We start from the raw sequence: 13,832 nt of genomic DNA, 5'->3' as shown, positions 1-13,832 counted from the left end.
AGGGGTTACGACCGTAAACTCTTGGTGTTCATGCATTAAATGATGTTTCAAGGCTAGGAATCGTGTATTTATCAAGCCTAACTAGAAGATAGAAGAGATACTTACACTTTTGAGGCTTGAAGGGGGTCCACAGCCCAAGAACAAGAGGTTTTCTTGGTGAAAGTGATGAATACTTGAAGATCTACCCAAAAAGATGAATTCCATGGATGAAATCAAAGGGTGATACAAGATCAAGAAGGATATCAACTCGCAAAACGGAAGAAATACTTACATTTTTGGAAGATCAAGGTGAAAAGCTTGATGACATTTGAGAGAGAATCCGATTTCTTGAGTTGGAAGTGGGAAAAAGTGGTGAAAAATGAAGAAGTATCATATTTAAGGGGTGAGTTCACGGTCAGCCAAGGGTTTACGGCCGTAAACTCCAATCCTTGGAGTTTTCCGGCTTGTATGCTACACACTGAACTCTATAATATACTTCCTAACATTCCTTCTTGAAGGTACTAGGCTTAGAACACTCAAACCGACCCTTAACAAGGCTAAAAGATAGCAAAAACGAGTCTGGCTTTGATTGAACTGAAAGGTTGTACAAGATAGAAATTATGGGCTGTCACAATGGTGGATGAATTGGTCCACATATATCACTTGAATTCTTTCTAGAAATATAGGTGATTCCCTTTGAACTTTCATAGGAGAATGTCTTATAAATAACTTTCCAAGGGAAAAAGATGTACATGGCCTTACTTTGTTGGATTGAGGGAACTTTTGGTCCTTCAATGGGTGCCCATGCGTGCTCTGATTTATCCTTCACATCATTGTTAATCATGGGTAGCCCAACCTATTATGCCATAAACTGAATTTCCCAAGATCACAATGTTTTCCTTTGATTACCATATTTGATTTAATCATATGTATATATGTATAATGCAGACCATAATCAAGTGTTGGTAGTTTTTCAAGTACATGGATTTTGGCTAAAATATACTTACATTTATTATTTTCAGTGGTTACAGTTTTTGTGTCATATCCTTTGAAATATCAGTCATTGAAACTTAGTAAGTTCCTATTAGACTTTGGTGAAAATAAGGCATTTTCTATACAAAAGCTTGTACCATTTGGTAATATAAAATGAGATTTTCTAGTTCCCACTATCAAGTCTGCAGAGCCTGATATGGTATGTATGATTGTTTTTTTTGGTACTAATTTTGAAAAATATTTCCTTGATTTCAAAATCGTATGCGTACTACCACTATCTGATGTATAAAGATCTCTAACCTTTTCTTGGTGTTGTGCTCCAGTTGGACTCATATTAAACTTCACATATGAATGAAATAATAAATGAATAAACATAATCATAATAATTATTATAATGAAAGTTCATTTATTGTAGGAAAGCCATTACATTAAAAACAAATAAAGGAAAAACATATCTACTAGAACAATAATTAAAATTTTTTGTTTATGCCTTCCACGTCATTGTAGAAATCGGCAAATGTTAGCGGAGTGCATTCAACATTATCAATGAGGTTTGCTTCTTTTCCTTTTCCTTTAACAGACTCTTGATAAATTTGACAAAGATGTGTAGGTATGCGACAATTCCTTGACCAATGGCATGTGCTACCACATCTATAGCATAAACCATCAAATTTTTGTGAGATCCTAGTATCGTCCCTTGTCACTTTGGCCTTGTCTTGGGTATTGTTTCTTTGTGAATAATGGTAATTGTTCCTTTTCTGGCCACGACCACGATTATTACCTTGTCCGCGACCAAAATTATGGTTATGATTTTGGCTTTGGTGTGACATCTCCAAATTCACTTTCATTTTAAAAATTTTATTTATGCTTATTCAAAAATCAAATTATTCATTTTAAAGAATAATATTGTTGGATTAGTTACAAAAGATTTAATAAGGTGAAGTGACAAAACTAGGACAACTTCTAAACAATGACAACAACATTGATTCTAATGATCAAGTTCTAGTGAAATTTATGTTTAAATAGGTTTTACATTTGTTAAAGAATGGAAAATTATGTGTAACATACTTAAAATCTAGTTTAGGATATTAGAATAAGTTAATATAATGGATTATTTATGTTGCTGGAAATGTCTAATTAAGTCCTCGTAAAGTGTAAACTAGGTTCAACATTGCGAATATGTTCCAATGATCAGGTTTGTGTAAAATTTATGTTTGTAATATTCATAACATGTTTGAGAATGATAATCATATACGTGTAACTATACTTATCCAACCATATGGACTCATTCACGAGCCACAAGCACCACTTGCTTGCCAACATTTTTTCCCGAAAAAAGCCCGACCAAAGCCGCAGGTGCACTCTCAAGCCCCTCTACAATATCTTCAATGTAACATATCTTCCCTTCTTTTATCAATGGTATAACCATTTCCATGTACTTTGGAAGCAAATTAAAATGATCACTTACAATAAACCCTTTCATATGAAGTCGTTTCATTATTATGCTTGACAAATTCCTCACACCCTCCTCTTGATTTAAGTTGTACTGTGAGATCATCCCACAAGCCGAAATCCGTCCATTTACTCTCATATTTAAAAGCACCGCCTCCAACATCTTCCCACCAACGTTCTCGAAGTATATATCAATTCCTTCCGGAAAGTACCTGATATTAATCAGAAAAAAAAATAGAATATATATATATGTATAAAAAATATTAATCTTTGTTTTAGGTGACAAATATATTATTTGTTTGGGGTACTAACTAACCTCTTGAGAGCTGCATCAAGATCTTGCTCTTCCTTGTAGTTAAAAGCTTCATCATATCCAAATTTATTTTTCAGCAGCTCAACCTTGCATGACATATATGATTTTGAGAAAATGTATCTCAATCAATAAATCATCATATAAGGGAAAATATTGCTAAAATTAATCACCTTTTCGTTGGTTCCAGCAGTCCCAACAACATAACATCCGGTCAGCTTCGCAAACTGCCCGACAAGCTGACCGACTGCCCCCGAAGCGGATGAAACAAAGACATACTCTCCTTTCTTCGGAGCACAAATCTCGTAGAAGCCATAATAAGCAGTCATACCGGGCATACCTTGAAAAAACCATCAAAGAAACAAACTCATTTTACAGAACTCAACATCCGTAATTTATAGAATCTCAAAGCTCCTTAATTAAACAAAAAACATACCAAGGATTCCTGTATAATATGAAAGAGGGACATCTGTATCTTGAATCTTGAAAAGGGTCTGGGGAGTAGTGATAATGGTGTATTCTTCCCATCCAGTCAATCCCCAAACGAGGTCACCTTTCTTGAAGTTTGAATGCCCAGAATCCACAACTTTAGCGACTCCAAATCCTGTTATGGGCTACAAGAGCCAAGTAGTAACTTCTTAACCTTTAATTATAAGTGTATTAAGAATATTATTATACATATTCGTTGAAGAAGTTTAAAATGCTTCATTGAAAGCTAATGCACTCATAAAGGTAATGATTAGGAAGAAACAACGATTTGCAGGAATATTGGGTGCTGCAGTTCAAAGTTTACAGTTGAAAGATTAGGCGCCCCAGTTCAATTCGAATAGCAAAGCACAACCTTCATGACAAATCATTCGATAAACAAATTGTTTTCCCTTAAAGTGGATAAAAAAAAGGTGAGAAATGAGAGTGTAAACTGTAATTCATACCGAACCAGGAGTGAAGGATTCAAGGTAACCGACTTGACCTTTGCTCATCAGAAGACACAGGTATGGATCGCAGGAGAGATAAAGGTTCTTTACGAGGACGCCATTGGAATCTTGTGGGAGCTTGAGGGGGATGATGGAAGTTTTAAGGAGCATGTATGATTCCTTGGGGAAGCCATTAACGTAATCCTTCAAGATTACCTGTAGATTTCTCACTGCTTCCATTTACCTGTTAAACAAGCACTAGATGAATGCTATGGAATCACAGGGAATGTGAGAGGATAGGAGTTTGGTGGCATATATAGCCATATACTGATATTACGCCTATTAAGAGAGTTTTCAGTGTTTTTCCAACAAAAATGGATAATTAGAGCTTTTGAAACTTAAAAAGTATTTTCAAATAATTTGCTATCAAACTTTTTTGATAATGAAATTGGTATCATGATATTTCAACCGACTGTAACTAACAAAACATATTTTTTTTTTCTAAAGTAATTTGAAAAGACTATCACATTAAGAGATATAATAAGCTTTTTTTTTTCATAAAAATCTCTTCAATTATGAATGTATTTATTTTGCTCATTATAAACTAATTTAATAAAATAAAAAGGGTGTGATTAGAATTTCATTTTAGGTGTGTTTGGGTAATCTTTTAAATCTTCTTATTGGCTTTTCCAAAAGGTTAGGAATTCATAGCTTTTTTGAAAAGTCATTCTTTTTTTTTTTTTTTTTTTATCTAAATTTGTCTAAAAAGTTAGCCCTGATAGATAAACATGTTTTCAGGTTCAAACATATTTTTCTGGTAGAATTATCTTTTTGGCAGAATGAACCAAAAACACTGTTTGATTTGCATAAAAACATAAGCATTTTTCAGTAAGATATGTCTTTTTAGAAAAATCCAGAATCATATATTTCTGAATTAATGGGTTGGAAAGACAATTATGTTGCAAACATCGCATCTTTGTTTCTTGAATTATTAATTTCTTTTAGATATTTCTTAATTTCTTTTTTACTGGATTATTACTTTTCTAATGGATTATGTATTAATTAATATTATTTTATTGGATTATTAAATTTTTTTAAATAATTATTTTTTATTCTATTATTATTTTATATATATTAAGAAATATAATTTATAATATACAATATTTATATATTAGTAAATATTATTCATAATATATAGTTTTTATATATTAATGAATATTACTTTATTGGATTATTAATTTATTTTAGTTAATTTTTTTAATTTATTTTTTTCGGATTATTTTTTTTGGACAAAACAACCATCATCCTAATATATTTTAAAAAATTTCATTCATCCCACCATTATTAGACATAAACCAGGTCAAGAATCACATTCTGTATTATTAAAAAAAATGGCTAAAAAGAATAACAACGTAACATCAACTTGAAAAACAATAAAGTAAAAACAACGTAATCGATATTCTATTTGGATTTCAAATGATTATTGTGTAATTTTAATTTGGTATGACATTTTGTATGTTTTTATAATTATTCAGCAACTTCATCCATCACATTATAGAAGTACATGGTAATATGATCAATTTTCATCATTTAATACAGACAGTTAGATAAACAATCAAACAACATAGTTTTTTTCCTATTTAGAAATCTTTTCATACAACACTTTTTTGGACGACAAAAATCAAAAGGGACCTTAGTGTTTCCAAACACTTTGTTAATTTATTGGCTTTTAGAACAAACAATAAATTAATAATTTATTTTAAAAAGCAATTCACAAACTTATATTTATTATTATTTCCACTCCAAAAAAAATATATTTCTAATATAGATAAACTAATATGATCATATTAAATCAAAATTTATTAAATTATAATTTTTTTAACTTTCATAAACTGAATTTAAACTTTTATATGAATTCAATAAATAAAGATTAAAATTTATATTTGTAATTAATTGATATTACTTAGTATATAACGTGGTATTGAAAATATTAATTATTTATATGGACATTTAGGAAAAAATTATATAAAAATAGAATGATATGGATTAAAACTTACAGATAAAAATTCAATTTGATTTTAGTGCTATGAATAATACTATTTCATATTTAAAATATTATTATTTATTTACATAAAAATGAAATGAAATACAAAACTGGTTTTGAAAATAATGGAAGGAAAATCGAATGGAAATGGGTTTTGGAGGTGGATTCTTCAACTTATTTGCATTTTTATATTATTTTTACCTAAAAAATATATTTGTAATATATTTTTATAATTTATAAAAATTGTTAAAAACACTCATTCTATTAATTAGCTTTTAAGAAATATGTATTTAATCTTTTTTATTGAAATAATTTTATAAAGTTTGTTATCGTCAAATTATAAAATTATTAATTATTTGTATATAAACCATTATAATTCTATTAAAGCAAAATAAGTTAAAGAAACTAAAATTACATTTGTTACTCAATATTAAGTAAAAAATTATGCACGTATTTATAGAAATTTTGCATATATTAAAAAGTTTATATATATATATATATATATATATATATATATATATATATATATATATATATATATATATATATATATATATATATATATATATATATATATATAGGTTTACGTTATTTTGTTTACAGTATCTATTGTGTTATTGTATGCATAAATGTGGACCAATCAAATTCACTTATTTTAATAAAGTGATTAATATATATTATTGAATTAAATATAATTGAAAAATATCATTTTAATTAATTGCAATGGTATTTTAATCAATTAATATAGATTTAATAAAGGAAAATTGCATTTTTAAGGAATCATAGATTCTATTAATTTTTAAAATCCGATTTTACGAATTATAATTCTTTTAATTCGGACTTTCTGACAGAATATGTTTATGGGTATATTCAAAAATAAAAATATTCTTGAACCATAAATAATAAAAATATTCTTGAACCTATTTCTTGATCATGACTTTAAAAATTCTTGTAGAATAACAAATTCTTGAACAATCAATTGAAGGATAAAAACAAAAAATACATTATTTCTTATAGAATACGGGTAACAATTGTTAACAATTACATTTATTGTTAAAGAATAATACTAAAAAAAACTTTCAAAACGGGTAAGAAAACATCAAAATCTAACAACGACACTAATACATTCTAAAAGAATAATGTTGCTTATAATCACTTTCAATTTTGCGGTTCGTTCTTCAAGCATCCACTTCTGTGATTCCAACAAAATTGGAATTCGTGATTCCATTCCAACCGAATTGATAACTATTTGGAATTTATGATTCCAACAGAATGGGAATTTGTGATTCCAGCAGATCATGAGGAAAAAATTGTGATTCCAATAGAATTGGAATTTGTGATTTCAACAGAATTAGAACTTATAGTCTTGTACAACCCCATTGGAAAAATCAAACTGATCAGTTGGGTTGTGAATCAAACCCTAAAATAAGCAGAAGCAACAAATATCATTAACAAACTTAAAGAGACACTTTTACCTTTGTCAAACTGATCAGTTGGGTAGTGAATCAAAAATTTAACCTGTAACTGACACAACTAGAAGCCACCATTACCACCCATCATAACCATCCATCATTACCACCCTTGATTAGATACAAATAAGAAGTCAAGTAGGGTGGAATCATGTGCAAGGTTTTAAAGAGAGAGAGAGACACTTCTGCCTTTGTCACTACACCAACACGGAATCTTCTCACGAACCCTAGCTCTGCTACCATCAGACCACTAACATGCCATATCAATTGTTGAGTCTCCATTTTGCATTCAATGTTATGTGTAATTCCATCAACAAGCACCATCTTCCTTATTCTTGTCCATCAAACACCTCTACATACCACCACAGATCAACAACATCAATGAATTTATCCTTATGAATCCAAAAAAAAGAAATAAAAAATAAGAAGGGAGAAGAAGGGGTTATGATCGAAGCAAGGACAAGAAAAGAAATTGAAATACCTGCAATTGATTTAGACAGATGGAGGGTTTAATTTTAGGAGGATGTGGCGACGTCGATTTGGTGGTGTTTCGGAGAAAGAGAGTTTACATCAGAGACTCGATCTTTATTGCCTCAACGTTTTATCTTCCTTATGTCATTAGTCTGCAGATCATCTTCTCACAAACCCTAGTTCTGCTACCATCAAACCAACAACAGGCCATATTAATTGTCGATTCTCCATTTTTCATTCAATGTTATGTGTAATGCCATCAACAAGCACCATCTTCCTCATTCTTGTCCATCAAACACCTCTACATACCACCACATATCAACAACATCAATGAATTCTTCCTTATGAATCCAAAAAAAGAAATAAAAAATAAGAAGGGAGAAGAAGGGGTTATGATCGAAGCAATGACAAGAAAAGAAATTGAAATACCTGCAATCGATAGTCGGTCAATCAAACAACTAGTAAAGAAAGTTGCAAACAAAATCGAACTGAGAAATTCAGTAAACTTACCGATCAACAGAGATAGATAAGAAGATGTCTAGGGTTTTCGATTGTGGCCGAGAGATGAGCGATTGAGAGAGAGAGAGAGGGAGAGAGGCGGCCAATCGGACATATTTATAAATCATTAATCATGAATCTGATAGTCGGTCGACTTGCTGGAGTTGGAGATGGCGATGGAAATCGATTTTTGTAAAACTCAAGATCGATTCTAATTTTGCAGATCGAGAACGAGATTTAAATTGGAGAGATTAGGTCAATACCATGATTATAGGGATTAATTTTTGAAGTTACTAAACAAATTACTAAATTACCCTTATTTATTTATTTAATTATTTATTTTTTTGTTTAATTTTGATTGGTCCACATTTACACATACAATAACACAATACTTACTTTAAACAAATGAAGCTAGCTCTCTCTCTCTCTCTCTCTCTCTCTATATATATATATATATATATATATATATATATATATATATATATATATATATATATATATATAGGCGTAGGTTATTTTGTTTTTATTAACTATTGTGTGCCAGAATGCACAAATCTGGACCAATGGATGTAATTAATCAATATACATGATTTGAGGTGTATATATTACAATGGGATAAAATGTACCATATAATCACATAAATTTTAGCAAAAATGTATTTTGGACAATTAACCACATTTATAAAAGGAAATTTTTGGATTTTTAGGGATGATTAATTCTCCTAATTTTAAAAATCTGAATTTTTTTAATTAATTCAATTTTAATTCTAACGTAATTTATATACATAACCAATTTTATTCTGTCAGAATATTTTTTTTGTTAGAATAATGTTCTTTCAGAATTTTATCCTATTAGAATATTATTGAAGAATAACATCATTCTTGAATATGTGGTTGAAAAATAACAACATTCTAATATATTAGTATACATCTGAACTTATATACAAATTCATACATATTCTTACAGATTAAAACCCTTATACATTTAATATAATTATACATATTCTAAAAGAATATCAATAAAAATGAATAAAATTCTTAAAAATTATCAACATTCTAAAATTGTGAATATGATCAAATATTATTCATTCTTCAAGTTATTCCTATTAGGTCTTCAACACAATGATAGCAACTAATGAAGCCCTATCCATCTTGTCAAACAGTTATTGAACAAATGCCATTAATCTTCTTCAATGGTCCAAAGAATCGACTTGATTGCAACTATTCTTACAAAAATATGATGTATTATCGTAAGAATGTAATTCTTCAACCCATTCTTCCAACCATTCCTATCACAAATAAAATAAAAAAAACTAAGAATGCTTAAAAGAATGTTACTTGCAATCCCTATCACTTAATATATTCTGGAAGAAAACATAAAATATGATAGAATACAGAGAATTCATTCTGGCAGAATACAAAGAGTAAATTATAACAGAATACATAGATTACATACAACTATTTTCTTATTCTAGTAGCATACTAAGCAACACACATACTCAAAATCCATTGAAATTTGAAAGCAAAATCCACTTTGCCAAAACTCAATCAAACAATATTGAATCTCCTAGGAACAAGAAATGCAAAATCTATCGAATCTAATTTAATACTAACAATAATAGAGCAGTGAAACAGGATTGAAGAAATCGAATGTAATTCCAAACTTAATCCAAATCAACTAGCATCAACCTATTGTTATGAAAAGGGCATTCAACCCAATCTAAATTAAGTTATATATTTCTGAAAAGAATTAGGAACAAAACGAAGTAAAAAAAATTAAAGATTATTAACTATTTTTTCATTGAGGCATTTTATTGAACACATGGACGTCATGACAGAATCATATTAGGCAAATCAGACAGGTACTGGAGATGGAATATCTAATCAAGACCACTGCTCTATAATAGAAAAAAGAAGACAAAAAAAATTCAAATCATACAAGATTATGTATATAACCCAATGAAAATCATGATAACAGTTTCATGTTTCTGTAATGTCATGGTCACAGCCATGTACACAAATCAAAGGTGACGAAAACTATCTAGCCAAATTGATATTTCTCATGTTCGTCATTGATTCATAACAATCAGATTTGTTCAAAGATTGAATTTGTAATTTGTGAAGGAAGAAACAGATGTTTTGACGTTCTTCTTGGAGTAAAAAAAATCCTTACATTCAAATAATTGGGAGATTACTAGATTAGTGACAAACCTCATAGGAATGACTCGGAAAACCTGTGAAACGAGGAGTTAGACTCGTACTTAACTCATTCAACAATTGATTCACTACCACAAGATTCAGAAATTATAGCAGGAAAATGACCTAATCCAGCCAAAGCTTCCACCGCCTCCAAATGGAGAGGAATATGGTTTTGAGAAAGGATACGTGATTGCAAGTTTTGTAGTGTTTGTTCCCTTATTCTAGGATATATTAATTGAATTATTCATTTACCATAATTAAATATACTAAGATTACCATTATAACTTTATTTTCTTATTTAATTTATTTTATTATTTCCTGAATTCTCATTGGTGCATACATGTACACAATAGTTGTCAGAAACATTTGAACCTATATATATATATATATATATATATATATATGTATATATATATATATATATATATATATATATATATATATATATATTACATCCAATTATTAAGTTAGACAATGCATGTGGATAAACAATTTTCATCACGTGAATAATTTTTTTTACCTATTGAATTACTATTGTGATGATGTATGAATAGGATATTATGTAGTATAAATACTCATCAAATGTAAAGAGAAAAACACACCATCTTAAATACATTATTCTATGTGTTCAAGAATGTTCTCAAATTCGCTTCTTTTATTTTATAATGTTTTAGTTTAGTTTTGTTAGTTTGAGTTTTAATTACGCCGAATTTATGACATGTTATGAACACGAAAGCTCTAATCAAGGTTATTAAACAAGTGGAAATCATATCTATATTAATTTTTATGCCTACTAACATTTAGATTATGCAACTAACTTTTATTTATACATATTAACATATAAATTATGCAACTAATTTTTATTTATATATACTAACGTTTATTTATACATGTTAATGTTTATTTATATTTTAGATTCTCTTTATAATTTTATTTACATATTTACTAATATTTATTTATGTTTCTAATTAGTAAAATTATACCAAGTAAAGTTATGTATTAGTTATAAGTCTTATTAAATGATTTATAAAATACATATACATATACATAATATATATGTACAACGGATATATATATATATATATATATATATATATATATATATATATATATATATATATATAGATCCGGTAACAATTTTTTTTTTTTGGTAGGAAGGTAATAAGTTTTTTTTTCTACATATATTTTTGACAAACAAAAGAAATGAATCACTAGATGAATCAAAAATAACATGATTCACCAAAAAAAACTCAAAAAAAAACACACCGATGATTCATTTATACAATGATTTCGTTGTTATTCACCTAAATTGTCATAAAAGTGAATTGTTTCTTAATTTATTTAAAAATAAATCATAAAGATATTTTTTTGGGAATTTTTTCTTGTGAATCATCTTACCTTTGAATCATCTAATGATTCATTTTGTATGTTCGCTAAGAAAATATGTAGAAAAAAAAACTTCTTACCTTTCTACCAAAATTTTCCTTCTTATTTGATCTTGACTCTCTCTCTCTCTCTCTCTATATATATATATATATATATATATATATATATATATATATATATATATATATATATATATACACACAACGATTACAAACAACAAAAACAACGACTATATTTTTTTTACTATAAATAAACATTTTTACCCTGCTTATTTTACCCACAACAAATATTTCTGTGTTTTATCAAACAAATCAATTTCAAGAAATCAAGCTTCAAGATGATTCATCATTTTGTGATAGTTATGACTATAATAGTCATGTTATTTTTCATCTCAATCCTTAACATCAAAGATAATATGGAATTTCATCTACTTTTAGGTTTGTATGCAATGTTAGCTTTACGGTTTCTTTTTTATGTAATATTTATTGAAATAAATGGAGTTTAATTTTAACTTTTTATTTTGTTAAAAATTTATAGTTACAATATGTCCAACATTGCAAAGCTCGAGTTTGCAGCACTTAAAGTTAGTGGAAAAAATTATATGTCATGGATGATAGATGTAAAATTGCATCCTGAATCCATAGGAATCTCAAATGTAATATATGAATTTAAAAATTTCTTGGCATAAGACATGGCGAAAGCATAAGTTTTCCTTTGTAAACATATTAATGAAATGTTGAGATTTGAAGATCTTAATGTTACTGATCCAAGTATTCTTTCGAATCTTTTGAAAGAAAGATTTGATCATCAAAAGGAAGTTATACTTCAAAATGCTAGAGATGAATGGAGAACACTGAGGTTTCACGACTTAAAGAAAGTAATTGAATGCAACTCAGCTTTGTTCAGAATATGTTCACAACTCAAGTATTGTAGAAAAGAAGTTACTGATGAAGATATGTTGGAGAAAACTAACTCCACGTTTCATGCAACAAACATTACCTTGATGCAACAATATCGATTACAAAAGTTCACAAGATATTCTGAACTGAATGCATGCTTGCTTGTTGCAGAGCAAAACAATGAACTCTTGATGAAAAATCATGATTCTTGTCAACACGATTAGTAACACTTCTTGACGCGAATGCTACAAATACTGATACTCATCGAAACAATACATGTGGACGAGGGCATGGTTGTGGTCGAGGACAAGGCTGTGGCTACTTTAATCGAAACCAAAAGTAACATCCGCAGATTCGGGCTAGTCAATTTAAAGACAGCAAACGTCAAAAAAACGAATTTTGGATAGAAGGTTATTTGGAATGAACAATCTTAACTAATATGTAGTATATGTCACAAGAATTATGTACATATAAAGAATGCCAAAATCCGAGTTATAACAAAGAAGTTATGGCTCGTCGAAGTTTTACAGCTAAACCGGCACGACACCACATAACATAAAAGTGAATTTTTGATAAATTACTTTTTAGACATAGTAATCTAAATGAAAATCATAGTATACATTAAATCGAGAGCGTGCATAAAAAGAACATCGAAATCTGACTTCGTATGAGGAAATTATGGTTTTTCTAAGATTTAGCATAGTAGTGCACAACCCGAAATTCGAATTTTAGATCGATCAATTTTTAGCGACACAACCTTAATTATAATTGAATATCTCATTAATAATAGTTCAACGATAAAAAGAAAGACGAAAACGAAGTTCGTATGTAGAAGTTACAAATTTTATGCAGTCATTTAACAGTATAATCTTCTCATACTGTTAAATTTAAAATTGGTCAAGAATTAGCCGATGAAGTCAAAAGGAAAGTTGTACATCTTGTCATTACCTAAGTGTGGATATCAATAGCGTCAAAAACGAAGCTTGTATTTGAAAGTTATGAATTCTTAAATATTGGCTATTTTACTTGCATCCGGCACCACCTGTCAGCACTAGACTTCGTCTTGGAGCCTACGCAAGGCTCACGACATGACAGGCCCCAGAAGGCCTATAAATAGAGGAACAAATCACCCATTTTCTTCACACCTTTCTTATCCTTTCTCTCCCATTACCGCGAAACCATTTCTTCCTTTCCCTAGCACTTCCTAAGTGCTAGAGGC

At 29.0% G+C, this 13,832-nt stretch overlaps 2 protein-coding genes across 2 annotated transcripts; one reads left to right on the top strand and one right to left on the bottom strand.

Moving 5' to 3' along the window:
* Positions 1–2,152: 2,152 nt before the first annotated feature.
* LOC145039518 (2-alkenal reductase (NADP(+)-dependent)-like) lies at positions 2,153–3,998 on the bottom strand. The gene is made up of 5 exons (XM_078987563.1): positions 3,667–3,998; positions 3,171–3,348; positions 2,908–3,074; positions 2,741–2,823; positions 2,153–2,636 (listed from the first exon to the last, which is right to left on the bottom strand). The coding sequence occupies exons 1-5, from the start codon at positions 3,886–3,888 to the stop codon at positions 2,258–2,260; spliced, it is 1,029 nt and encodes a 342-aa protein (XP_078843689.1). The 5' UTR covers positions 3,889–3,998; the 3' UTR covers positions 2,153–2,257.
* Positions 3,999–12,447: 8,449 nt separating this feature from the next.
* On the top strand, positions 12,448–12,837 carry LOC145008144 (uncharacterized). The gene has a single exon (XM_078966762.1). The coding sequence runs from the start codon at positions 12,448–12,450 to the stop codon at positions 12,835–12,837; it is 390 nt and encodes a 129-aa protein (XP_078822888.1).
* The last annotated feature ends 995 nt before the right edge of the window (positions 12,838–13,832 follow it).

This window comes from Lactuca saligna, chromosome 1 (genome assembly GCF_052625555.1).
Source record: "Lactuca saligna cultivar CGN05327 chromosome 1, ASM5262555v1, whole genome shotgun sequence".
Classification (NCBI taxonomy): domain Eukaryota; kingdom Viridiplantae; phylum Streptophyta; class Magnoliopsida; order Asterales; family Asteraceae; genus Lactuca; species Lactuca saligna.
Note: the sequence above shows the minus strand (reverse complement) of the source record. Positions and strands in the feature narration are given on the sequence as shown.